Source organism: Dermacentor albipictus, chromosome 2 (genome assembly GCF_038994185.2).
Source record: "Dermacentor albipictus isolate Rhodes 1998 colony chromosome 2, USDA_Dalb.pri_finalv2, whole genome shotgun sequence".
NCBI classification, from domain to species: Eukaryota; Metazoa; Arthropoda; class Arachnida; order Ixodida; family Ixodidae; genus Dermacentor; species Dermacentor albipictus.
The window spans coordinates 209,749,732-209,774,627 of record NC_091822.1 but is presented as its reverse complement, the minus strand read 5'-3'; the positions used below and the strand labels follow the sequence as shown (position 1 = coordinate 209,774,627).

The 24,896-nt window shown below is 46.2% G+C and overlaps 1 protein-coding gene across 9 annotated transcripts in view; it reads right to left on the bottom strand.

The window, feature by feature from the left end:
* Positions 1–24,896, bottom strand: part of LOC135896760 (SRRM2 protein homolog rsr-2-like) — a 249,410-nt gene that overhangs the window by 181,134 nt on the left and 43,380 nt on the right. For 8 of the 9 annotated variants that reach the window (XM_065425259.2, XM_065425263.2, XM_065425261.2 and 5 more), the window contains exon 3: positions 22,032–22,142. In XM_065425259.2, the coding sequence (XP_065281331.1) occupies positions 22,032–22,142 (111 nt within the window). Of the gene's footprint in view, positions 1–13,111; positions 13,387–22,031; positions 22,143–24,896 lie in introns of those variants that run through there. The other variant, XM_065425266.2, reaches the window with a different exon arrangement.

The following is a 24,896-nucleotide window of genomic DNA, read 5'->3' as shown; positions in this document are numbered from 1 at the left end:
CAGTGAGGAGCTGCCGGGGTGCGCCGTGATGGAGGATGACGTCATATAAAAGGAAATTTGCCACTTCAGTTGCACAGCTTGTGCGCAAAGCTCGCGCGGTCGCGTACTGGGTTCAGTCGCGACCCACTTATTGACAGACTTCTACGTCTGAAAAGGGCCGAGAACATCGAGACCGACGCGAACGAAGAATGGCTCTGAGGGCGCATCGATGGTTCTGGGGGCGCTGGCTGCAACAACATGCGCAGCGTGGGCTCCGAATGTCCAGGAGTGAGACGATCGATGAGAACAGATCAGAGACGGCCAGGGCGCAAGAGTCGCATGGAGTGTTTCAGGAGCGGGCAGCTCTGCTGTTTTCTGCACTGCAGCCGACACACGTTGACGCAACAGCTCGCATCCCCGTAAAGGCGCGAGTACGCACTGCTTTCTGCAAACACATCAACTATGCCGAGTGTTATGCTAAATCAAGTCTACGGCAAAGTGCAATCGTTGTACAACATTTGAGCAAGAACAGTGTAGCGCTGAGCGCAACACCTTCTTTCGAAATATTTCGAGACCCTATATACACGCATCCTCGCTGCTTGAAACCCCGGCTCAACGGCGCTGTGCATTTTGAAGACCTTGTGGGAAGGCCTAGTTCCACGTCCATTGCACGTTTTTTAAGGTGCTTTGTATCCATATTATTTGTTGATTTCATGCGCTTACGATTGCCAAGTTTTCTTTTTCTTTGTGTACATACGTTCCAGTCCTGCCTCAATAGTATAACTTACAACTACTAACCTGATACACTCCCATATTTTCAATCGGAGAATCTCCCATCATACCAGTTCGCCAATCGAAGCATTCCAATTAACCTGCTAAAAACGCAGTAATCACTGATGTTCCGCCACTGCTGCGAAATGCGGCTGCTATATAGCGTTAACCGACCTGTCTGAGCAACACGGCAAAATTTGCACAGTGCCAGTGCTAACATACTGTACGATGCCAAACGCCACATTTTTCGCAGCGCATTCAATAAGTATGGTGACCTGTAAAAAGCGTCGACGCTTTCATGAGAAAAACTGCGCTCTCCGTAATAACTTCGAGCATGCGTTCCCGTATCAACGAGCCCTCAAGAAACGGCGATGCCTCACTGGTTCTCCTCCCAATGCGTGCATTACTTGATGTCAATCGGGCGCTCATAGCCAGACGTTGTCCCAGTCACACGCGCATCACCGTAAAGCTGCGTATCGCGACCGGCGTGCCAAAACATGCTCACTGCCGCAATGCTCCCAGTATAAATCAGTGCACTGGAAGGCGTGGTTTTTGCTACAGGATTCGTCATCTAGTGCCTTCCAGTGTGAAACGTGCATTTTTTTTTTTTTATGCGAAGCATATTACGAGAGCTCAACCCAGCTCCTCAGGCGCGGCGGTGTCGCCTTGAATACCACGTGACACCGTGACGTCACGACAGAGGAGAAGTGGCTTTGGCTCAACTCTTGCAAGACGGGCTGGGTGGGAATCGAACCAGGGTCTCCGGAGTGTGAGACGGAGACGCTACCACTGAGCCACGAGTACGATGCTTCAAAGCGGTACAAAAGCGCCTCTAGTGAATGCGGTGTTGCCTTAGAAACGAGCTGTTTCTAAGGCGTGCGTCGCTTGCTCAGGCGCACATTTCGTTGTCGCGCCGAACGCTGCGTTGTTCGACGCTCACCGCGTCCAATGCGGGGCGTCCAAGGCGAAGCAGAGTAACGCATGAGTTGTTTCTTCGTCTAGCCGAACCAAATATAGCCAAGCAACAGCAGTTCACCAAGCTAAACAGTGGTTCAACAACTAAAATAAAGGCTAGTATGCTTCGCATCCTGGGCTTAACCTTACCTAAGCCACAGCCATTTTTTTTTTGACACTGTATCGTACTGGGGACGCTGACGCTCGCTGTAAGTCACTGGAACGCCGGATAAGAGCTGGGCCTCACTGGACGAGACGCTGGTCTCACTGCCGTGACGCTGGGGCGCACTGGTTCTCGCTGCAATTCGCAGGCTCGCACTGGAAACGGCGCTGGTTGCGTTCGCGCCGCACTGGTTCCAGTACGCAAGGCGGATAGGCTCTGCTGAATATTAAATGCTTTATATAATTTCTTCGTTAGGTGCTGGTCGCTTGTCCTATATAACGCTATATCTTGGGGTCATAAATGTCTACTTCGTGTCGCAGCTTGGAATAAAGGGGCGTGAGCTGCCCTGTTCATGCATGCATATTTGACACTGAAGATCACTCTCGTTTCTGTGCATTTTCCCTTTTGACTGGGCGGACAGCTACATTCTTGAACGAAACCACGCAAGAGCAGAGGACGCCCCGTTTTTCAGTAGTATACGCAACCGATCACTGCGAGTTGTCGCCGTTGTCGGAGTGTTGTGGAGTCGACACAAAACCCAGAAGTCGTTCAGACGCGTTCGAACGGACCCCCGACTTCGAAGCCTGCCGCTGACTTATATTATCGCACCAATAACAAAGCTGAGGCGATTCGTGCGCTCCCACTTTCCCTAGTATACTAAAAAAACTTTCGAAAAAACTACTTCTTTCGAGGAACACGTATGGGTTTCCTTTGTAGCAATTGCTACGAACGGGATGCGTGATTTTCCCTTTATTCATTACTTCTCTCCACCTTGCGGGTTCCCGCACAACTACTACGTCAAACTCTTGCCTTTGCTTCGTGTTGTCGACAAATTCGACTAGCTCACATGGTAGAGCGGTTGCCCCGGAAAGGCGGTGGTCCCGCGTTCGGGTCCCGGACCAGGACGAATTTTTCTTCAACTACGAGGCTTTTCTTTCGAGGAACCCGTATGGGTTTCCTTTGTAGCAATTGCTACGAACGGGTGGATGTCTGATTTTCCCTTTATTCAAGGGATTGAATTGAATGGAGAGTAATATTTAAAGTACCAGTTTACAGTTTTTTTTTCATGTTAACATGCATGAAAGTACTCATGCGGTCGCACGTTTACTTGAAATGCAGTTTTTCAATGGCATGTAATATGTTATTTGACAGGAATAAATCGGCCGGCAGAGAGTTCCAATCATTTATTGTTCAAGGAAAGAAAGAATATTTAAAGTAATTTGTACTCGCGAAAATAGGGGTTATCTTGTCGGGGTGATAATTTCTGGTAGCTCTAGCTGGTAGCGGCTGGAGACAGGGTGAACGACCAAGTTGTAGTTCCCTTTTCTAAGGGCGGAAAAGCGATGTTAGACGTGCTACTTTTCTTCGGGATTCTAGGGTGGCAATATTATTTTCATTAAATAATTGAGAGGGGGAGTCATAACGTCCATAACAATTATATATGTAGCGGACGGCAAGCCTGTTTATGTTTTCCAGTTTTTAAATACAGTAAAAGCTCGTTAATTCGAACCGCAAGGGGAAGCCGCTTCAGTTCGAATTAACGAAAGTTCGAACTAACGAAAGTGAAGGAGGGCAACAGTAAACTGCGATTTGGAAGGAGTAGGGCATGTCAGAAATTTGGCGTGTCAGAAAGTGATGGCGTGTGCCGCGGGCACACGCCATCTTCAAGTCGAAGCTCTGGGTCCGACTGTGCCACACCACCGATGTCCACCGAAACGAACGTTAGCCGAGGCTTCACACCATCACAATGAATCGCGACAGCCGATACCTCCTAAGCTGAAAACAGAGATGCACAACCGATGAAGACTGCCGAGACAAAGACGCTGAACGTGTGAAGGTGGCGAAGGCCCTGATTCGTTGGTTCTTGATTGCAAGCGCAGCTGCGACGTACTTGATTCGCTGTGTTTTGGAGCTTGCCGTGCCATCTCCGCACAACATTAGCAGCTGTACAAGATTTGCAAAGCCTCCGAGATTCGCAATGGGCAAGAAGTCTCGGAGGTTACGTAGAACGGAGAGGCGGCAGCCGCTGCTGCCTTCTGGCTGACCCCGCGGCGGTTAGATTTTTTTCCGATTTTGCCTTCTCTCGCCGTTCTCTTCGTTTCGGAGGCAATACAGCCTTGTGTGTAGGCAGTAGGCGCGCTTCTCTGGCCGTGTGCCAGGCGAGCCTAGTTCGAATTATCCGTGAGGGAACCTTCTCGCGTTCGAATTAACGGACTTTTTTATACATAGACTTCTGTAGAGCTTGGCCGGACCAAATCGTACAGTTCGAATTATCCATAAATTCGAATTATTGAAGGTCGAATTAACGAGCTTTCACTGTATTTGTTTTCGTGAATGGGTCCCAGACGACGCAAGCATATTCTAATCGCGACCTTACGAGTGTGTTGAATGCCAATTGTTTCACGGATGGAGGAGAATGTTTCAGCTTGTGTCTCAGTAGGCCGCGTTTACGTCGAGCAGACGCACAAACATTATCAATGTGTTGCGACCAGGTTCGACGATTGTTGATGGTTACACCCAAATATTTAAAGGAGTCTGTTTCAGAGACCGCGGATTGATTGATAGTGTATTGATATGCTAGAGGGTGTTTGTTGGTAATGCGCATAAAAACCGTTTTTTCTTCATTGAGTTTTATTTCCCAGGTGTCGCACCAGTCAGAAATCGCAGTAAGATTTTACTCAGGGTCACTTGATCATTGGCATCTGTAATCTCTTTTTAAAGTAAGCAGTCGTCCGCGAAAAATTGAATACTCACACTATCGTTTATGCATGCTGTTATGTCGTTAATGTATATTAGGAAAAGTAGCGGTCCGAGCACGCTTCCCTGCGGCACTCCCGAATTCACGGGGAGACATCCAACATCGACGAATTGTCTGCGCTTCAGTAAAGCGGAAAGTTGGGCTAGTTGGTGAGTGAACTTCATATTTATATACCTGCACACCCTCAGGCGTCAAGGAAAGATTAAAGGCATTTTTAAAATATCATTTGCCCGCGCATACTTGGGCGTCAAAGATATGGCACCTATCTATCATGGTGTGCAATCCTATCGTAATTTGTTGCAACCCTAACAACCATTTTTACTAAACAATTTTTTTTCTTTTTTAGTGTACTTCCAAAAAGGCAACCTCACCATTGCTTAGGTGTACAGATGGCTGACTGATACAACCCTCTCCCCTCTTGTGAATATGAAAGGCTTCGATTATTTCCCTGGTTAGCTGATCCTTATGGTGTGATAAAACTGTGGTATCATTGTAAAGCGGCCAGCACCCATGTTGTGAGCAGTGCCCCTTAATGTGGGAATGAATGTTTCCCCTCAATGACCTTTCGTGCTCCAAAAGTCTTGTGTTTACACACCGACCCATTTGGCCGACGTATACTTTTCCACACTATATGGGCAAACAGTAGACTACAGATGACCTGCACTCGACAAGTTTTTCTTTATGCTTGACTGTGCACTTACGACCATTTATTTTTACTTTTGTTGAAACTCTACGATCCAGTCCAGCACATATTTTTCCGAGTTTGTTAGGCGCTGACAAAGTTCATTGCACGTATACACAAAATCTCCCAACAAGAAATTTAAATATACGTATAAGTATCCAATAAATGTACGTATCTAAGAAAAAGTCATGGTGTATAATGCGTCAAGCGAAGCAAATAAACATGTTTCGCAATCACAGACTCACACAATCCTAGATACCACCCCCATTCCACCCACTCCCCCCGATGTATCGCGCGCGATACATCGCTTGCTCTCCACGTTTCTCCTTTGCGCACACAAGACTGAGTCACCATCGTCGGCTCAGCCATTCCAGCCCACCCTTCCCTTATGCTTTCACTCGCACATACAGCATGCGGCACTCGGTAACGATGTTATCGCCCTTGGACTTTATACGAAACATGAGGGCGACGGTGCCAGCAGGAATGCGCTTGGAGTGTCCATATAATTGCTATCGCAATAATGCAATAAGAGTATCCGGCAACTGAAGCGTGCCGTGGCCCATTACTTTCCGCAAAGGAAGAAGTAACAAAATCGAACTTTCACCATGCAACAATTCGCTGCACCGCAACTACTCATTTATGGCACCCATAAATATTTCAAATGAAGGCATTGTTGGCCTCATTAACGAACTTAAAACCACATCTGCCTGTGGTATTGACAATATTAGGACTAAACTATTAAAAACACAGTATCTCATGTGTCATTCTGTATCATATCTTCAAGCAGTCCTTGTCGTCTGGTGTCTTGCCTGTTGACTAGAAGATTGCGAAGGTTGTCCCCATTTTTAAAACTGGAGATAGACATAAGCCTGAAAACTATCGCCCAACATCGCTAACATCTGTGTCATGCAAACTATTTGAACACAAAATCGCCTCGCACATTTACACGCACCTATAAAAAAAAATAACTTTTTTTTTAAAGAAACAGCATGGCTTCAGGAAAGGTCTACCTTGTGAAACACAGTTACTGGAGTTTACCGCCGATCTACACAGCAGTATGAACAACAGCCAACAAATAGACGCCATTTTCTTGGACTTCTCAAAAGCATTGGATCGCGTTGCCCATTGCCGGCTCATTTCTAAAATATCTCATCTAGGTATCGACTCACTAACCCTTTCTTGGCTTAGAAACTTTTTATCGCTTCGTCGCCAATTTACCGTTAACGATTGTCCTATCACTGAGGTCACCTCTGGTGTACCACAGGGGAGTGTGTTGGAGCCTCTGCTTATCCTAATATTTATTAACGACCCACCTTCGAACATTTCCTTTGGTATATGACTGTTTGTCGACGATTGCGTTGTTTACCAACCGATTAATTCCATTAACGATCATACCGCCTTGCAGCATGACCTTCACATTATTATTGACTGGTGTAACATATGGAAAATGTCTCTTAACCCTTCCACATGTAATAATATATCGTTCTCACGCAAGCGCACTAGCTCCATGTTCACATACACCATAAATAACACGAATCTGTCACGTACCACTACTTACAAATACCACGGTGTAAACCTCACTAGTAACCTTTCTTGGTCTTCGCATATCAGTACAATTTATGCAACTGCGCCTAAAACGCTTGGCTTTCTGAGGCGCAACTTGCAAAATTCATCTGCTGACGTGCGTAAATTTGCATATCTAACGTTCGTACGCCCGCAATTAGAATTTTCATCCGCTGTATGGTCACCACACCAAGAATATTTAATAGCCATGCTGGAACGCATCCAGAACAGAGCTGCCCGATATATAACTCGGAATTTTGATCGAAAGTATAACGCAGATCAAGCTCTATACTTCTTTACAGCTCCTATACATCCGCCGCAAGGTTGCTTTACTCTGCCTATTTCACAAATATGTTCATTCCGATAAGCCACGCATATTACCCCTCGAAACCCCCGCCCGTACGTCCTCAAGATGACAATCATTTTAGCTTCAAGCGCATTTTCGGTAAAACCACTGCTTTCAATTTATCTGCTGTACCTCGTGCCATATCCCACTGGAATGGTCTTCCCGATGATATCGTCTCGATAACTGATCGTAAAATATTTCGTGAACGCCTGTGCGTGCTTTTTACATAATCTCCTTCTTATATATCTGCTATGCTTCAGCATGCTGTGCTTTGTTTTGTTTTTTAGTTCAGCCACTGTACAGTTGTCTTACGTTTATTTTTGAGTTGTTTCCATTGTACTTCACAGTTCTTTGTTACATTGCCCCCCTTACTCAATGCCCGACAGGGCCTGTAAGGTGTTTTTAAATAAATAAATAAATAAATAAATAAATAAATAAATAAATAAAACAATGTATTTTTTTTCCTTGAAATTAAAAAAAAACCACCGAAAATATGTTGGCCGCAATTGAATGCCTACTTTGCGCACCTAATGTGGTTACCGAAGGAACATCGAAAAAAAACTTGAGACGCTTGGTCGCATACTGCTCGGTATCCTACACCGGCGAGCCAAGACTTTCCGGAGAGGTTGCCCTCAAGCTAACGCGATGCAATCCGTTGAGTCCCCTCCCACTGGGCCCTCCCGGCCGGGCTGCTCTGATGCTGCTGGGACGACCCTCTACCTTGCTCCCTCCTACCCTCTCTTTCTTTTAATCCCATCTCCCCCACCCTGCTAGCGCTGAGCCGTGCTCCCACATGGGTTGCAGAAGATAGTGTCAGCCTTTCCTCCTTTCCCACAAGAACCACTTCTCTCTCTCTCGCTCGTTGAGTCGCCACAGTGATGGCGGCGAGCGACCATTGTTTCTTTTATGCGAAGCATATTACGAGAACTCCACCCAGCTCCTCAGGCGCGGCGGTGTCGCCTTCAATACCACGTGACACCGTGACGTCACGACAGAGGAGAAACGGGGCTCCAACTCGCGCCGTCGCGGCGGTATATAAGCAGCTGCGCTTGCCTCTGCTAGACACTCACGAGGTGAGATGCCTCCTGGAGACAGAGCTGCACGTTGGAATGAGAAGCGAAGGTTGCGGCGTGCTACAGAGACTGTTTCTAGGTGGCTTTGCTACGGCGCAGCGACTACGCGCCCCGCATCGGACGCGGTGAGCGTCGAGCAACGCAGCGTTCGGCGCGACAACGAAATGTGCGCCTGAGCAAGCGACGCACGCCTGAGCCGACGCCGACGACACCGGCTTTTCTGCGACACGAGCTAAGTCGCGTTAAATTAAAGGCTAGTATGCTTCGCATCCTGGGCTTAAAGGGAAGCTGAAGAGTCTGTCGAATTCAATAAGACGCTCATATACGGATGCGGAAACCTTATAAACCATGTAGGTCAAATTTGTTGTTTTTTTTTTTTTTCAAACAGGAGCGACGTAATCGTCGGTTGAAATTGCGCTGTAGCTCCGCCCCCCGTCGAATGCCGCGCGTTGCTGCTGACGCTGACGATGCGAGCGGAGACCGGAAACCGCGGTGTTGTGACGTCAACTTTAGTGTTTTGCTCCTTCGCAGCCTGCGCGACCGTGCCTGACCGTGCTTGTTTCTGCGTGCGTGCCGTCGTAATCTGCTTCGATCGACCCTGCATTTCTTTGTTGGTGCGTCTGTGTGTATGTAGAGTGGTGGTCAACGTGCGCAGCATCAACTGATGTGGTGGGCCGATCATGCCGTCTTTCTGTGCAGCCTACGGTTGCAAGAACATCAGCGGCCGCGATGATGTTGTCTTCCATTGCTTCCCACAAGACAAGACGCTTTTAAGGAAGTGGGAGGCTGCTGTAAAGCGAAAGAATTTCAAGCCCTCAAGAACAACACTGCTGTGCTCCAACCACTTCCGTGACGACGATTATCACCAGAATTTCCACCAGCAGGCTTTCTAAACGCAGCGCGAAAGATCGGAGCAACGAAAACAAAGACGGCACGAGTTCGGACTGACTGATGATAACTGGTGTTGGAAGGCTTTATGAATACACGAACTCGCCCAAACCTGGATTTTGATTTACTGCGAGCTCCTTCATGTTAGCACGCTGAACGGAAGGTGCATGTTTATTTCCCGCCCTCGACGCAGGTTTCGTCGCAAAGCGCCGCGAATTTTCTATTTGCACGTGTGTTGTAAAACAGCCTGCACGCAGCTACCATAACGCAGTGCAAATGTAGAGTTTGCATGTGCTGGAAAGCCGGCGCACAGGACGCTACACTCCCCCCGTCTCTCGCGCACAGCGAGAAACCGACCGTCTCACGTAGCCGACGGAATTCGCCGCCTTTACGACTTCGGTTACGAGTAGTGTGCGGATGGCGCACAGATGGTCACTACACGTACTGCATGAACCGGGAAGCTTTTCACGTGTTTGAACCGTCTTTGTAGGTTGCCGACAGCTTTGGACAGCGCACAAATGCCGACGATCGCATCCCCGCTTACGTTCCACGAGGAGGCATGCAGGAACACAACACTGCAGTTGCTTGACCGGAAACGAGCTCACTAGATCGGCGAAAGATCGGCGAGATTACTAGATCGCTTTGCAAAAACGTACTCACCAAAGAGCATTTCCAACACGAGGAGATCCCAAGACTTTCGTTCGCTTTCGCTTTCGTTCTCGTCGAAAGCACTGCTCGCACCAGCATCGTTTGCTTCTTCGAGAGGCCGGCTCTTTGCAATCGGCTCGTACATGTAGGGAGCAACGCCGAACTCTTCAGAAAAACGTAGTCTCTCTAAATTTTCAATTACCTCTTAATTTTCCATTACGGCACCAAACTACCTGGCACCGCGCTTCATGTGGAGCGGCAGCGGTCGGTCGCTAAAGTTGACGTCACGGGTCGCCCGACCAATCACAGGCGGAAACGAGACGCGCGAGCTGGGCGTGTCCGCTGCTGCACTTTTCATCGAAATAAAATATATTTGCGCTTTCTTTCGCTCAATTTCGATACTATATTCGAATTCGGAGGGTCGAAAACTATTATGTACACATGTTCACTCATTTTTTCTGGAAAACCTTTCAGCTTCCCTTTAACCTTAGCTAAGCCACAGCCAGTTTTTTCTCGTCTGCTAGCCAGAAAGCGTCTAAAACTCTGCCAGGCGGAAATCCACTCGGCCAGAGCAAACCGAACACGTACCGAAGTGCGCCGCGCGGTGGTCAGGGCAACACAAGAAAAACGTATGCGCTCTGGCTGGCACTGGCAGCCCGCGGGTAGGGTAGCAAGACCAAAAACATTGCAGACGCTCAATGTGTCCTCGCGAATAAAAGTCAAAGTAGAAAAAATAATTAAGAGCGTAGTTACCTTGGCTGGCTTTAGTGTCTTGACATGGATGCTTTGGAATATAGGCGAAAAACATTTTTGATATTTTTTATGTGACATGACGGCACAAATCAACCACCACAACGCTTCGTCTAGTCGGACCTGGCTGCGTGCTTTGTCAATTTGTCCAATAGTGTGTTGATTTGGCTTGTCTCGTTGTATGTTCCAATGCAATACTTTAGAAAAGTCAATGTACCTTTGGCGTCAAATGTTTATAACAGAATTAGACCCAAAAAGTTCCGCAATTGAAAACCTAAAGCACTACTTTGGAAATGTCAATGCACCTTTCACATCAAAAGTTTATGATTTATACCCATAAAGTTTCGGAATTGATATCCATGCGCTCCGCAGATTCCGCGGCCACCGCGAGATGCCGCGGTGAGCCCATTTGTCATCAAAACGCCATTGAAACTTTGTGCTCGGATGGGGCTGCTTGCGTTATGTGACTCCCGGTGCATGGGCGTTGCCACGAAATCCAGCCCGAGTTTGCAATTTTCGCGGTGAAATGTCTTTTCGAGCATGAAAATGACATTCTAGACAAATCCAGAATTATTTCCGGCGCCGGGGGTTGCTTTGGTCGGCGGTGATATATATATATATATACGCCCCTGATATATATATATATATATATATATATATATATATATATATATATATATATATATATATATATATATATATATGTAGTAATTAATGACATTGTAAGCGTGGCGTAATCGTCTGTATCTTTGAAATTATTCGCTGCTGACTACACAACTTTTTCACCTCTCAATGCTGTGAGCGAACAAATGGCTCTGTATAACACTTTGAATAACGTGACCGATTGGCGCAATAAATGAGAAATGGTAATTAGCTACCCAAAAACTGTGCATTAATTACCACTAAGAAACTTGGCTTTACCTGCCATATGGATAACAACCCCATTGAAGAGGTGCAAATATCGAGGTCTGACATTAGCAACCAATTTTAACTGGACGACCCATATAGCCAACATATGCCCTCAGCACGAAAAAAAGTTACGCCTTTTAAAACATAAGTTGACGGCCTACAAAACTTTTATAAGACATCTTTAGAAAACGACAGTACTGTTTGGGACGCTTCTACTCGCAAAAATAAAGAAAGACTCGAAAAAACAAATGTTAGCTGTTCGTTACGTCTACAAACGGTTCGAACGACTTGACTCACCCCCGCGGCTACGCTACAGTAGAAGGAAATCTGCACGCCCTAACTTTTTAACTTCTCTCTACTGTGGAAAACACAACTAGGCGATTACTTAAGAGGAAGCTTTAGCTCGGGTGCTCCTATCTAAATACATGTAAAAGGAGAATTCGTTTTTCTAGGCAACCACTGCACCAAATTTGACGGGGTTTGCTGCATTTAAAAGAAAAACTAAAAATCTAGTGACTGTTGGTTTCGAATTTTCGATTTAGGTCGTCAATTTTTTACGAAAATTTGGCAAAAATCGCAAATTTTCAGAAAACGAAACTATCAAGTTTACAACTCCGTAACTCAGCAAGAAAAAATGATATCGCAATTCTGTGAATTGTACCTGATAGCACATCTAAAGCGGACAAAATTGCTATGTTACACATGAACCTCAAAAAATTGAGAAATGTGTAATTACAACTTTTGCAGAACCCTCGTAAACAACGTAACAAATTCACGTAAGATGTAAACTGACATAACAAATTTGTCCGCTTTAAATGGTCTAATGGATGCCGTTTACAGAATCGCGATATCTATTCTTGATGCAGAGCTATTAGTTTGTAAACTTCGTGCTTCTATTTTTTTCAAACGTCTGAATTTTTGAAAATCCTTTTAACAAAATTCAAGCCCTAAATCAAAATTCCACTTCCAACAGTCACTAGAATTTAACTTTTTCTCTCAAATGCAACAAATTTCATTAAAATCGGTCCAGGGGTTATCTCAGAAAAACGTTTTTGCGTTTTTACATGTATTTGAATAGGCCGCGTCGGAGTTGGGCCCGAGCTAAAGCTTCCTCTTAAGAGAAACATAGCGGTGGAGCCTGGCGTCACCCCAATACATTCAAGCCTGTATTGGCGAGAACTCATTCTTCCCGCGAACGATTACGCCGTGGAACTCGTTGCCACCCACTTGGTTACCACGTCTTTCTTCCTATGTCTTTTTGCACCACCATCTCCTGCCTTTGCCAGCAGTATTGCACGAAATAAAAACGAAAACAAAGATTACGCCGCTAAGCAGACGCGTAGTGAGACACAAACGACATATACGGGGCGCCCGTATCTATCGTTTGTGTCGTCTGCTTAGCGCCGTAACCTTCTTCCTTAATACATGAACCAACTAGCTTAGCAATAGTTTCGTTAAAAGATAAGAAAATAGCCACCCACAAGGATGATATACTGGTTTAATATACAGACAAATATCGCCCTGTAGTGTTTCTACGGCACATTTTTATTTCCAAATCCTCTAGAAGGAATTCACGAGAGCGCCGTTAGCGAACGCCTCTCCAGGTGCCCAGCCACGTGTGCCTCACCTGACAACGCTGCGCAACGGGTGTCGACGCGGCCGCGGCTGGCCGCCCAGTGCCGCCCGCACGGCGTGCTGCCACAGCCTGCGGAACAGCTCCGGCGGCGGAGCTCGCTCGCAGGACGACAGGCAGGCACGGAAGGCGCACAGCAGCTCGGGCGGGGGACGGCGAGGCATCCTCGCAGCAGCAGCAACAACAACAACAACGACGACGACAACAATGCAAAAATGGAAGACAGGCGTGGAAGACTTGGTTGCAGTGGCCCGGCGACTGGCTACATGGTGCCAGGCCCGGCTGGAAGACGCTCGCTCACGTCATGCCGACGGCGGCGGCGACGCCGCATGGCCGCAATGGTGGCCGCGCGCACCCGGCGGGGAAGCCGACCGCACCGGGGGAGGAGGGAGGCCACTCGGCGAGACCCTAACCAGCCAATTCCGAGACACGCGAGCAGCATCCACCGCGCATGCGCTTTCCGCCGCGCCCGCTCCGAATCAATGCCACGCGAGCGCTGCTGCTCTCTTTTGACGCGACGCGTTCTTTGACTGCGATCTGCCTCAGTGGTTCCTCGCAGCAGAGCCAAAGCTGCGAGCGCACGTTCTTGCGCAGCGCCGTAGGTGTGACACTAAATGGCCTCGACAAGTGGTCGGCAGGTGCGTACTTGGAAGCCAGATCGAAGACGCGCTTTACTGCTGCGGTTTTGCTTCGTTTCCAAATATTTATTCAGGCCATTCCATACTGCAAGCAGAATTCTCCACTTTTTCGAATGAAAACGTGCAAGGAACAAGAAAAATTTAATGGAACGTTAGTTTCACTTAAAAACGACCAACTAATTGCTTTGAAAGTGGCTAAATTCATACGTGTAGCCGGCGCAGCTACAACACCGCGAAGGACTCCCTCCTACTTCGTCTTTTGGAGACCTGCTTCTGTGGTACAAGCTACGACTCGAAAGTCGGCGTTCGACGTGCTCGAAATAGTGTGCAAGGAGTGCGGTAAACATGCACCAACTCCAATGAAGAAGGCAGCTGCGCTGACGCAGTGGCGGATCGAACCACTCATTTCGGAAGGGGGGAGGCAGTTGGTCGAACTGAGAACGGCGGCGGTAGTCTCTTTTATTACGATAGCAATTATATGGACATTCCAGGCGCATGTCTGCCGTCGCCGTCACTGTGAGGTTCCGTATTAGCCCCGAGAATTAGGAGTGGCGCCCTCTCGCGAGTGACGTCACGGCCAGGACGCCGCTCGCTCCGGCTCGCTCGGCTGCCGCGCGCGCTCGTTCCCTTCGTGTATGCTTGCGGTATGGGTGGCTCGAGCCGTACGTATTGAAGAATACGTCGGCTTCTTTCAGCTGCCATACCTTAACCACAGTTTCTTCTTCAAAAGCGTGTGAGTCGAGAAACTTTGCGGCTTGGATATCGCAAGCTAAGTAGCGTTAAAGGGGTCTGCTAGGTTTTGCAATGCATATATGCGCCGTGTCTATCGGTAAATGTTGACTAAAAAAAGAATATCTGCAAATTCAACGCGCGAAGTTGTGTATGATGCTTCGCTAAACATTTAACATTCCTTTAGTATTTAGCTATGAGAGGCATTGCATTTTACGTGGAAGAAAAATTTGGTAATTGGCGTCAACATGTTATCTGATTTTAGAAAGACACTGCCCAGCGAAGCTCTCATCATGATTCCTATTACTGTGGTGTGTTGTTCTCTTCAAATATGGCCATTCATTAATGCGTAAAAAAATAGGCGCGCATTTCTTATGAAAAAGTTTGCTGCTACTTTCATCCCCCTCTGAAACAGGCCTCCAAAAAACGAATTGCTCATGGCTACTAACACGACGGCGCGTCATGCAGAGTATTTACATAGTTAATTCACAAACGGCATAGTAGCAATCACCTGAGAGAAAAGTTTCGTTGTTAAGATCGAGAGCCACTCAATTGAAAGTGATGACATGTTTCATAGTGGCCCTCAGTAGCCTTTATCGACAATATGGCACACCCCTGATCACATAACGGTAGCAATCGACTGTCCGTATGGCGAGGCACGCTATGTTCGCGAAACCCATCAGTTCACTACAACTTCGAATTAAAACCATAAAGCATGTTTTTTACAGCGCCAACTGGAATGGCTAAAGTATTCTCGAGCTACTACACCGCAGCTTAGATTTCCTGTATACAAAAGGAAAATTCAAGCACCTTCTGTCTCACCATGTCTCAATCCTGCGTTATTCAATTATACAAACGGATAACTATTCGCTTCGTCGGTACATAAAAGAGAGCCTTGCAGGCAAATTAAGTTTGCTCCAATCCAATCGCAAACATTCATAAAGAAAGCACCACAAGCCTTGCATATACTTTCACTTGATTTCTGACCCTCCACCGGGGGAATTTCGATATCTTCAATATGTCCCATACTACTAATCATTGACGCTTCGACTTATTTCTGGCTGCAGCTATGCGGTCCAGCAGGCATACTTCACTAAAAAAATTGGGCCGAGCAGCCTGTGTCAGTTCGCCAAACAGATTCGTCATGTACATTCCTCAAGCAGCAAGCACCAGTAAATTTCTCAAGTGAGTTTGATTTGGTTTATTAATTTCCATTTACACACACACATGTACAGAGGAGTGGTAAGTGGAGGTGGATGAGGGAAAAAAGTCGCACAGACGAGGCTAGAGGTAACCTCACCCTCTTAGGTACAATATGGCTGCATGGGGTAACACATCAAGCGCCATATAAATTACATTCATATAGTGGCCATAAAACATTGCAGTTATACAATATATGAAAGAACAGTGAAATATTTCCACAATAACAATGCAAAACACACTGCGGCATTGAAATAAATAAATGATATACACTTGGTAATATAGACAAAAAAAGAGGAACATAACCTACATTATTAATCATTAACAAACGCGCCCTAAAGAGGTGAGTTGAACGTGTAACACGGAAAAGGAAATATATATTGTAAATAGCTGTAAGCCTTCATTAACTTTACTTCAAATTTCCGCCGCTTAAAAAAAATAAACACGTGAAGAACCGCCTATTGCTGACAGGCAGTTAAAGAAGCAAGTGAGGCGTGTAGAATCTAAGCTCCAGTATTAGTTAAGTCCCCGTGCTACTGCCGAGCGTTTCTGTGAGGAAATGCAAAAATTCGATATTATACCATGAACTACACGTCGTGAGCAAACCTATTTTAGCAGAATAAAATCAACGTAACTGCTGTAGAAGTCATATATAGCCAGCTTTGTGACATACTTGTTGCACCGCGGCAGGTATGGTATCATAACTGGATTCCTGTAGGCTATGCTTTTGTGATTGTCTATCCGCGCATGAAAAACCCGCAATGGGCTGGTCTGCGTCGCTTCGGCTGGCACTGTAGCGTTGCCTTCGAGAGCTGCATTGTTGTCTAAGAAATTAGCTCTTTGAATAAATGTTCGCAAAGGAAGACGTCGTAAAAATATATTTGGGACGACCACCATAAGTATACAAGCAGAGAGAACGAGGGCGAACAAACGAAAACACCGCAGAAAGCGCCCGGACAACGCCCGAACTGTAGCAGACGACAGGCGCGAGTCCGTGCCCTGACGTCACGCGAGCGGCGCTCGCAGCGCCGCTCGTGTTCGTTGTCGGGGCTAATAGAGTTCAAGGGCGATAACATCGTCGCCGCGCTCCGTGTGCGAGTGAAAGCGTGCGAGGGTGATCGCGGCGAAATCTCGCGTACGCAAGCGAGGAAAGCTCGAAGGAAGCGCGCCATCTTCTGTCGCGCGCAAGGGCGAGGGTAGGCGCGTTCTCAGGGTGTCGACCAAGCTCACATTTCCAGATTCTCCGAGTCTTCCAGATTCTCCTTGAGGCTTTGCAAAATTCCCTGGGTGATGCACAACTATCTTATATCAAGGCGGGCTGAAACCACATCGCATATAATATTGACCGCAAATAAAGACGGGGACAGCGAAGAGAACACAAAAACAACACGGGCGGTACATGCTTCAGAACTTCAGTTTGGCCTAGTTGGTGTTTACTGCATAACCATATCACCCGATGCTGTCACTCTTTAGTAAGCAGAGAAAAAAATTAAAAAGACGACTTAATCCAATTTGAATACTAAGGAGTAGTGTTTATGTCACTCAAAAAGAGAATAGAATGCACAGCAAATAAAATGTCTTCGAAAAAGATTGCAAATCGACTCGGACATTCTCAAATAAGAATAAAAAGGAGATGCATACAGAGGCAAATATTTTCGAATATGAGCTATTTATATGAACTTATAGCAAGCTCAGTGGTATGAGGCCCGAACTTTGTCACAAATGAGATTCTCTCTCAACAGCTCCTAAGTCAACCTCAACTGTCCTGACATATTCTCAGCACGCGCACGACGCCTCAGTGTTGTGTTTCACTGCTTTAAAGAGATTATTTTGGCTTGGATGAGGGACACCTCCATCTCGGCATCAGCCAACACTTTGCTCTTTGAGCTCAAGCTCCATCAAAACGGCGGCAGCACGCTTCCTTTCTCGTTCATTCCTCAATGCGTAGGTCCTTTCTGTTCCTGTCCTCCTTCCGCCACTCGTCTTCACCCCACGGACCATTTGGAGCATCTTCTTGCTCAGTTGCACAGTCCACGTCCGATTTTTCGAACTCCATCGGGGCCGCGAAAACGTCCGAAAGATCGGCCAGTTGGAAAAAATAAATGCATGTCATTTACTGCCCTTAAGGGCTCAAACCGCCGCAGGCACATTCGAAAACGCTCTGAGGGCCTGCCGTACACGTATTATGCATATCGGTGCTCGTACTATGACAGGAAATCCCGTGGCAATAGCCCCTTCCCACGCTTGTTATGCTTCACTGCAATACAATACTTTTGCGCATGCTTCCCCAAGTAACATTTCTAACATTTCTGTACAGAGGCAAAGCTTACTTTTGGGAACCGGCATTATGCAACGCACCGTGCTTTCCAAGCTTCTAAGCCAATCGCGAGGACCACAAAGGCGGAGTCCGTGCCAATGATGACAGTCAGCGAATTCTTTCATTAAACAAAAACGGCACCCAACGGCGAGAAGCTTCATAGGGAGCATCGAAGCAGCTAGGCCTAGCGTTGCCGCAGTGGTGGCTACGGCTGCCAGCGGATCTGCGTGCGAGAGCGCCGGTTCGAGGCGGCGAGGTAATCAAAATGTCAGCGGTGGTGGCTTTGATTAATACCGTTTTGGACCTAGGGTCACGGTAAAACGTCCGGAAAATCGGACGGCGAAGAGTTCCTGCGTCCAAAATTTCAGACGTTCTGATACATTGACCCTATGGGGTACGTGGTGGTGCCGCGAAGCCAGGCACGTACCCAAGGGGGGGGGCCCAAGGGGGGCCCGCCCTCTCCCCCCCCCCGTAATTAAATGGCATAACCCCCCCCCCGCCCACGCCACTAATCCTCACATGCATTCCTGAAGCACTGCCAAATCAACGTTAAGACTTCACAGCTATTTCATGATCAACCTTTTACTGCCTTTTTCACTCCTTTTATATGACTGTATTTATCGTCATCTCCTGGGGTGTGAATGCCAGTTTTCTCATCGATTCGGTGCCCGCGTGATTAACTCGAGATGCATTCAGTTGTTACCATCTATTCAACGGTCACGCGCATGGCTGTTGCTTCATTAGTTCAACCTTCTTTCTTTAGACTGATCCAGGGACCAGGAAAGGGATTCGGTTCGTAGTCAGCTGGTCTCTATGCTTGAAGAACGAGTTGCAGCCGGAGAAAATGCCAGTTGAGTTTAACTTTTCTTTTGCTTCATTATTTCCTCGAGTGGCGGTTCACCGCGATGCTTGCAGATCGTCGGAACCATATACCCTCGTTATGGGTTAAATAAAGTGCAAATTAAAATAATGCTAAACAGCATCCATCATCAAACCCTGCAATAACCCTTAAACCCATAAGCAATATGACTGTCACGCGTTACCTCGTCTGGTTTTTCCTTAATTGTACAGCACTTTTTGTGCAAAATTGGCAACTGGAAACAAGAGTCGCAAGGAGCTGAGAAATTATGCCACGGCAACAGCCAAACAGGAAGGAAAAGTGAAAATTAACAAACTTAACCATTGTTTGTGAAAATATTTATGGATCAACATCTTTTTCCTGACTTCCTTGTCTGTCTACCTGCAGCAAAATTTACTGAGAGCTGTAAGGATGAGATGCTCCGGCTGTTCCACAATGAACACAGCGGGCTGCAATTTACGTTCGAACTGCCGCACAAGGATTGCCTTCAATTTCTAGACTTGAAATTAACATTTGACAACCAGCACACACGCTGGACCTACAAGACTAGAAGTGAAAAAAAAAATTCTGCTATATGACTCGGGGCACAGAAAAATAGTGAAGAGAAGCGTTGCTACTGCGTGCCTGCTGGAGGCTACAAGGAAGCCATGCGAACACACTGTTGAAGATTGTGTTCAGCTGCAGATCAAGCGCTTCAAGATGAGTAAATACCCGCACCATTTCATAGCTTCCATCATGAATGCTTTGCTTCAAAGAAGTCCTGGTGAGCAAGGTCCCAAGGAAGATGCGAGGGGCAAACCTTTCATAACCATGCCCTACATGCACATTGTTTCACATCGACTGAAGAAAGTAACTGGTAGGTATGGCATACGAGTGGTTCTCACAGCACCACAAAAGCTAAAGGGATTGTGCGCAAAAGTAAATGGAATGACCAGAGAAAGGAACACCTAGAATGCATGCACTATAAACGACGACAAAGGATTTATTGAATGCGCAACGGGAGTGGTCTACAAGATACCTTGGTCATGCAGGGCTAATTACATGGGCCAAACAGGCAGGTGCATAAATTACAAACTGCGTAAACATCATTAGAACTGCTGCCTGATACAAGCGCCATGGCACAAAGCCACTCATTGCACTTCACGCAAGTGCAAGGCTATCTTGCACAAGATGGTGATTCTGCTGAAAAGTAGGTAGCAAAGAAAAAGAAGTCGTGGAAGCATACAACATCAAGATGAACCCACAGGGTTCATGTATCAGCGCACCATCTATCTTACTCAGCAATAAAGAGATTAGCATAATCACTGACAATAGAGGACGTAGGTAGACCGGGAAGAGCACCCCTGCGCATGCGTATAGCTTCGTTTTCGGTAGAATAAACCAGTTGATAGTTTGACGCTCAAATGTCGTGTGTTGTTTTCTCGCTCAAGTCCTGTCCCTTTGTCGCTCTGCGTAACAGTGTTAAGAATCACGAGGCAGATGGAGTAGCCAGCCAGCCGCTGGGCTTCGGGACCAGAACCCGATGAGCTCTTGCAGCCTGGCATTGTCTGCTTCCGTGCTGCTACACAAGCTTCTCCCAGCACTTTTTGATTTTTTTCTCATTCTTCGCGTGTTATTTCACAATTGGCTGAATTAGTTTTTTTGTCATTTCCAGTCTTCTTTCTTATTCTGTTCCCCATATGCCAGCATCAGCGCCTCTTCATCGTCACATCATTTCGGCTAAGCACCGCGCAGCACCATGGACACCACGCACCACATGACAGTGACCATAGCACCTGGCTGATCAAGGCAGGCCCAATTTTTGTGTTCTTAAGATGACAGGGTGACTGGAAGCACTGACCGCACTCGTGTTGTCATCTTTAGAACACCTGGCAATGGGAGCACACCGCACAATGTCGGGTCGTAACCATTCACATTCAAAACTAGTGCTATCAGGAAGACCACAAGGCTCAGTGCTGGGACCATCATTTGTCTCAATTTTTTACCCATTGTGCAGGAGGTTCGATTTAAAAGTAGCTGCTCACAATTCCATTTGTGGTCCTGCTGATCAGGCTCAGTTTTAATTTGTTCTTTGTTGGCGTAATACTTGGCACATGAAAATGGGTAGGTCTGTTGCTATGACTGTGACACAGAAACAGAACGCCTTACCTTATTCTGTAATAGGCATGTATTGCAGCAAGCTAAAAATATTTAAGGGCACCCATCAGCTCTGACTATAAGTGGAAGAAGAAAATAAAGCCAAGTAGAAGCTTGGTTAGTGAATAAAATTTTCACTTTAGCTAATTTGGTTGTAAATGAGTACTAATAACAGAGACGAGTGCAAAAGATTAAGGAGCAAAGGTGCAGCCTAGGCATAAAGGCTGGAATCAAATGGCACTGCCTATGTGTGCCCACTTGACCAGTGTCATGCATTATTACAATTTCACATTGCATGGTTGTGCAAGAAGAAATTACATTTTTTTGACGATGCCATGGTCTCTAGACTTTTGCAACTGACTGTACATAGTACTAAACAATCTTGAGAATGCTACAGAGCTAGAAATTTACATATTTGCAACCTCTAAATCGCAGGCAATGCATGTCCCTAGTAGTCAGTGGATATGGTGTAAATGCTGGCATGTTGCCTCAGAGGTTCATCAGTGCAGTGTGGGCACTGTCTAAAATCTCTGAGGTCATGCCAAGGAGTCGCACATTCTGGCTCGTGCATTACTTACGGCAAACGGTTGTGCAACGGCATTTTATTGCTTTACTGCACAAGAAATGTATCATTTGCAAGCTTTTTCGTGACGCATCCACTAGGACTTGAAACGCAACATTTTGCACAGAGGCAGCTCTACATCAACATTACCTGAAACTAGGTCGTCTATGGGGCCCAAGATGTTGTAGTTGGCCCTTAATGTGGCGATACAAGTGCAAGAAACATTCCGGGCAGGTTAGGCACACACAGGCAATGTTTTAGAGTGTGTGGTTTTTTACTACAGGCAACTGAAATGTTTAATGCAAGTGCCTGAAAACAACAGCTTTGCTGAAAATTGGGCTGCGATTCTGCAAGGTCTTGAAAGTCTGCCACCTTTTGTGTAACTGCTCTTGCCTAAGATCAGAAGCTGGCGGTAACTCTGAAATACTAATTACTGGGACATTTGCAGTGGTTGTGTACCAAGCAAGGCTTACATGGAGCGGCCCGCCTCGTCTTTGGGAGCTGGGAAATCGAGCAGGTGGCCTTGCTGCTGCAGCAGGTCACGCAGCTCATCCACCTTTGCAGCTATCTCGTTCGGCTCGTAGCTGCAAGAGATACAAGTGGTTGTCAGTCTTGATAAATTTTTTCAGTGAGTGGCAATATTTTCACACGTACAGACGTCAAAGAAAATTGCAGCTGAAACAGACGTAACGACAATGACATGATATTGATAATAAATTATAATAATAAATGATAATGATATAAAGACAGCTGGGTGGAAACCGAGACATAAAGGCAGCAGCATCATGTGAGAAGCGACATGCACGTGTGGGTTAGACTAGCTGTAGTTAATGTGATTGTTTCAGAACACTTCGCTGAGCTGCTTACGATAAGCAACAACATCAAGGGATGGGGGAGGACAGATTACAAATCCAACAAGTGCTTGTCTCACACTTTCGTAAAGAAAAAGAAGCAAAGTTGACCGTCGACTGCATCGTCTCTCTCGCACTCTGTCGTTAAAATTTGCACACACATGCTCAATGCTGTACTTCCATGCGCAGAGATAGCTTGAAGGCCAGAAAGCTTTAACCCTTTTCCTAGCACGCAAAAGAAAAAAAATGTTACCGAATTTACCGGAAATTTTTTTCTCCCTAAATTTGTGGAGCTTTTCTTTTTTTCCTGAATAAAACGGCCCAATTGTTTAAATTCAGTGGGGCTCCTTTATTTCACAAATTGCGTAAAAAGATTGTTTGAATATAGCCTCACTACATGGCCCTAGTGTCTTGCAAAAAAGTGTTTTGCAACTCGGTACACTATGAAAAAAGAGAATAAGAAGAAAAAGAACCTAAATGGTGCAAAATACATGCACATGAATAGCAGCTACTTTTCCGCAGCCCCTAAAGCAGTTAGTAGGTCATCTTCACATCGTAGACTTCGAAGCAGGGTGCGGCACAGAGGTCAACTCCACTCTGTTTAGACTCCTCAGATGAGAAAACATCACTATCCATTCCCGCGCAAAATTCTACAGAACTTTAGAATAAAAACAGGAACAGCGCAACACAGCACGAGCGAGTAAACAGGACAGAGCACTGTCCTGTTTAGAGAACAGAACTACAGATCTACAGAACTGTCGTCTAATGAGGAATTGTCAAAATACTCTGCTTTATGTATGCTTTCATTGCGTCGTTTTGAGGGGCCAGCCATGTTTTATGTGGGAGTATCAGAGGCGACAATATAACGAAAGGCGGGGCACAAATGGCACAACATGACGAGTGTGGCCATCTAGTATTAGAAATTGCAACTAGATGCAATAGGACAAGTATAGTCATCATAGGTTACATTGGTAAGAAATTTCATGACTACTATACTCGTCAATGGGAGGTAAATACTCATCAATGCATAGAAAATTTTAGTTGTACACTGGCAATTCTTACGTGTCCTCTAGGAAGCGTCCTACCACAAGAATTTTTCAAATAGGTTCATTATTAACAGAGACAGAAACACAAAGTGTCGCAAACCCATGATTTCAGGAGGTGAGCTTCACTACCAACACTGACTCTCGCCATATGCCCCGTCTAGCCTCCGCAAGCAAAACTTCCCTGCATTCTCTCATACCAGAGCTGGAGGATTACCTCATGTACATGTCACAGTCCCCGCCTTGTTGGTTTTTTGTTTGTATGTTTACTTGTTTTTTTCCTGTGCAACGTATTTCCAGTGATCGTCTCACGTGTGAGACTGAGCTGTTGCAATGTTTCGTTTCGCTCAGCGCACGATCTTGCGAGCTGTGCACGATAGCACCTGCATTGTTGTCCGGCTGCTTCTGCGAACTGGATTCCTTGATGTGCGCACGTTTAGACAGGCTGGTCCAGCTCGTGGATCCTTACTGCGATACACTGCATCGTCGCTGGTATCAGACTAGCAGTATGATAAGTCAGTGCCACATGAACTTGCACGCATGTTTGCAGCATGGATTTGGAAAACGCTTACCCAGAAGGAAACAAGCAGACTGGACAATTGCTCATCCAGCACACTTGAGATGCGCACAAGCACACTTGTTTCCTTTTGTGTAAGTGTTTTTCAAACCCACGCTGCAAACATGAATTCTAGATCCAGCAACCGACTAGGCCACCTTGCCACTTTGACTGCCACATGAACACTGAGGTAGACGTGAACGGATCAAACAACATGATTGTGTGTTGAAACACAGTAGAAAATGACAGTTTCGTAGGAACAAGCAAATGGAATGGAAGTACATCTCTTTTGCTACAATACAAATTTAAAGAAAAGACATGCAGACATTTGGTTTGTATGTTTTATTATTTATCTAAACTTTATTTCCTCTATTGAAGCAACAGATCAAGCAAATAACTGCTGTTGCCTTGAATAATTTTTAAAGTCATGTGTCCCTGTGGGTGACATTACAGCACTGCAAACTATGTAGGTGCACTTATGCGACTGATGCACACTCCAGCAGGGAGCGCCGTGCCCGCGAGGAGAAGGGCGCACGGCATTTGGCTCGAAATTTTAGCTGTTTATGCGGCGCATAATGGCGTAATATTTTGTAGACACAATCGTTAGCATGCATTGCATGCACTGTGCTTGTCAGCTCAATATGGCCAGATCTGGTGAGGGGCCCTTTGAGGGTGTGTTTGTTGCTAAAGCTCTGGAAAATGGGTACTTCATTCCCAAAGGTATGAATGGCAAGCCATTTGATGTATGCTAATGTATAAAGGAACATTTTCAACATAATTAGCAATGTCTGCATGATCGACAGCTGAATATAATTTGTCAGTTGTTTCATACAATAAGTTCAATTATTTGAATGAGGTGGAAGAATCATGCTGTCTTCTGCTTATGTT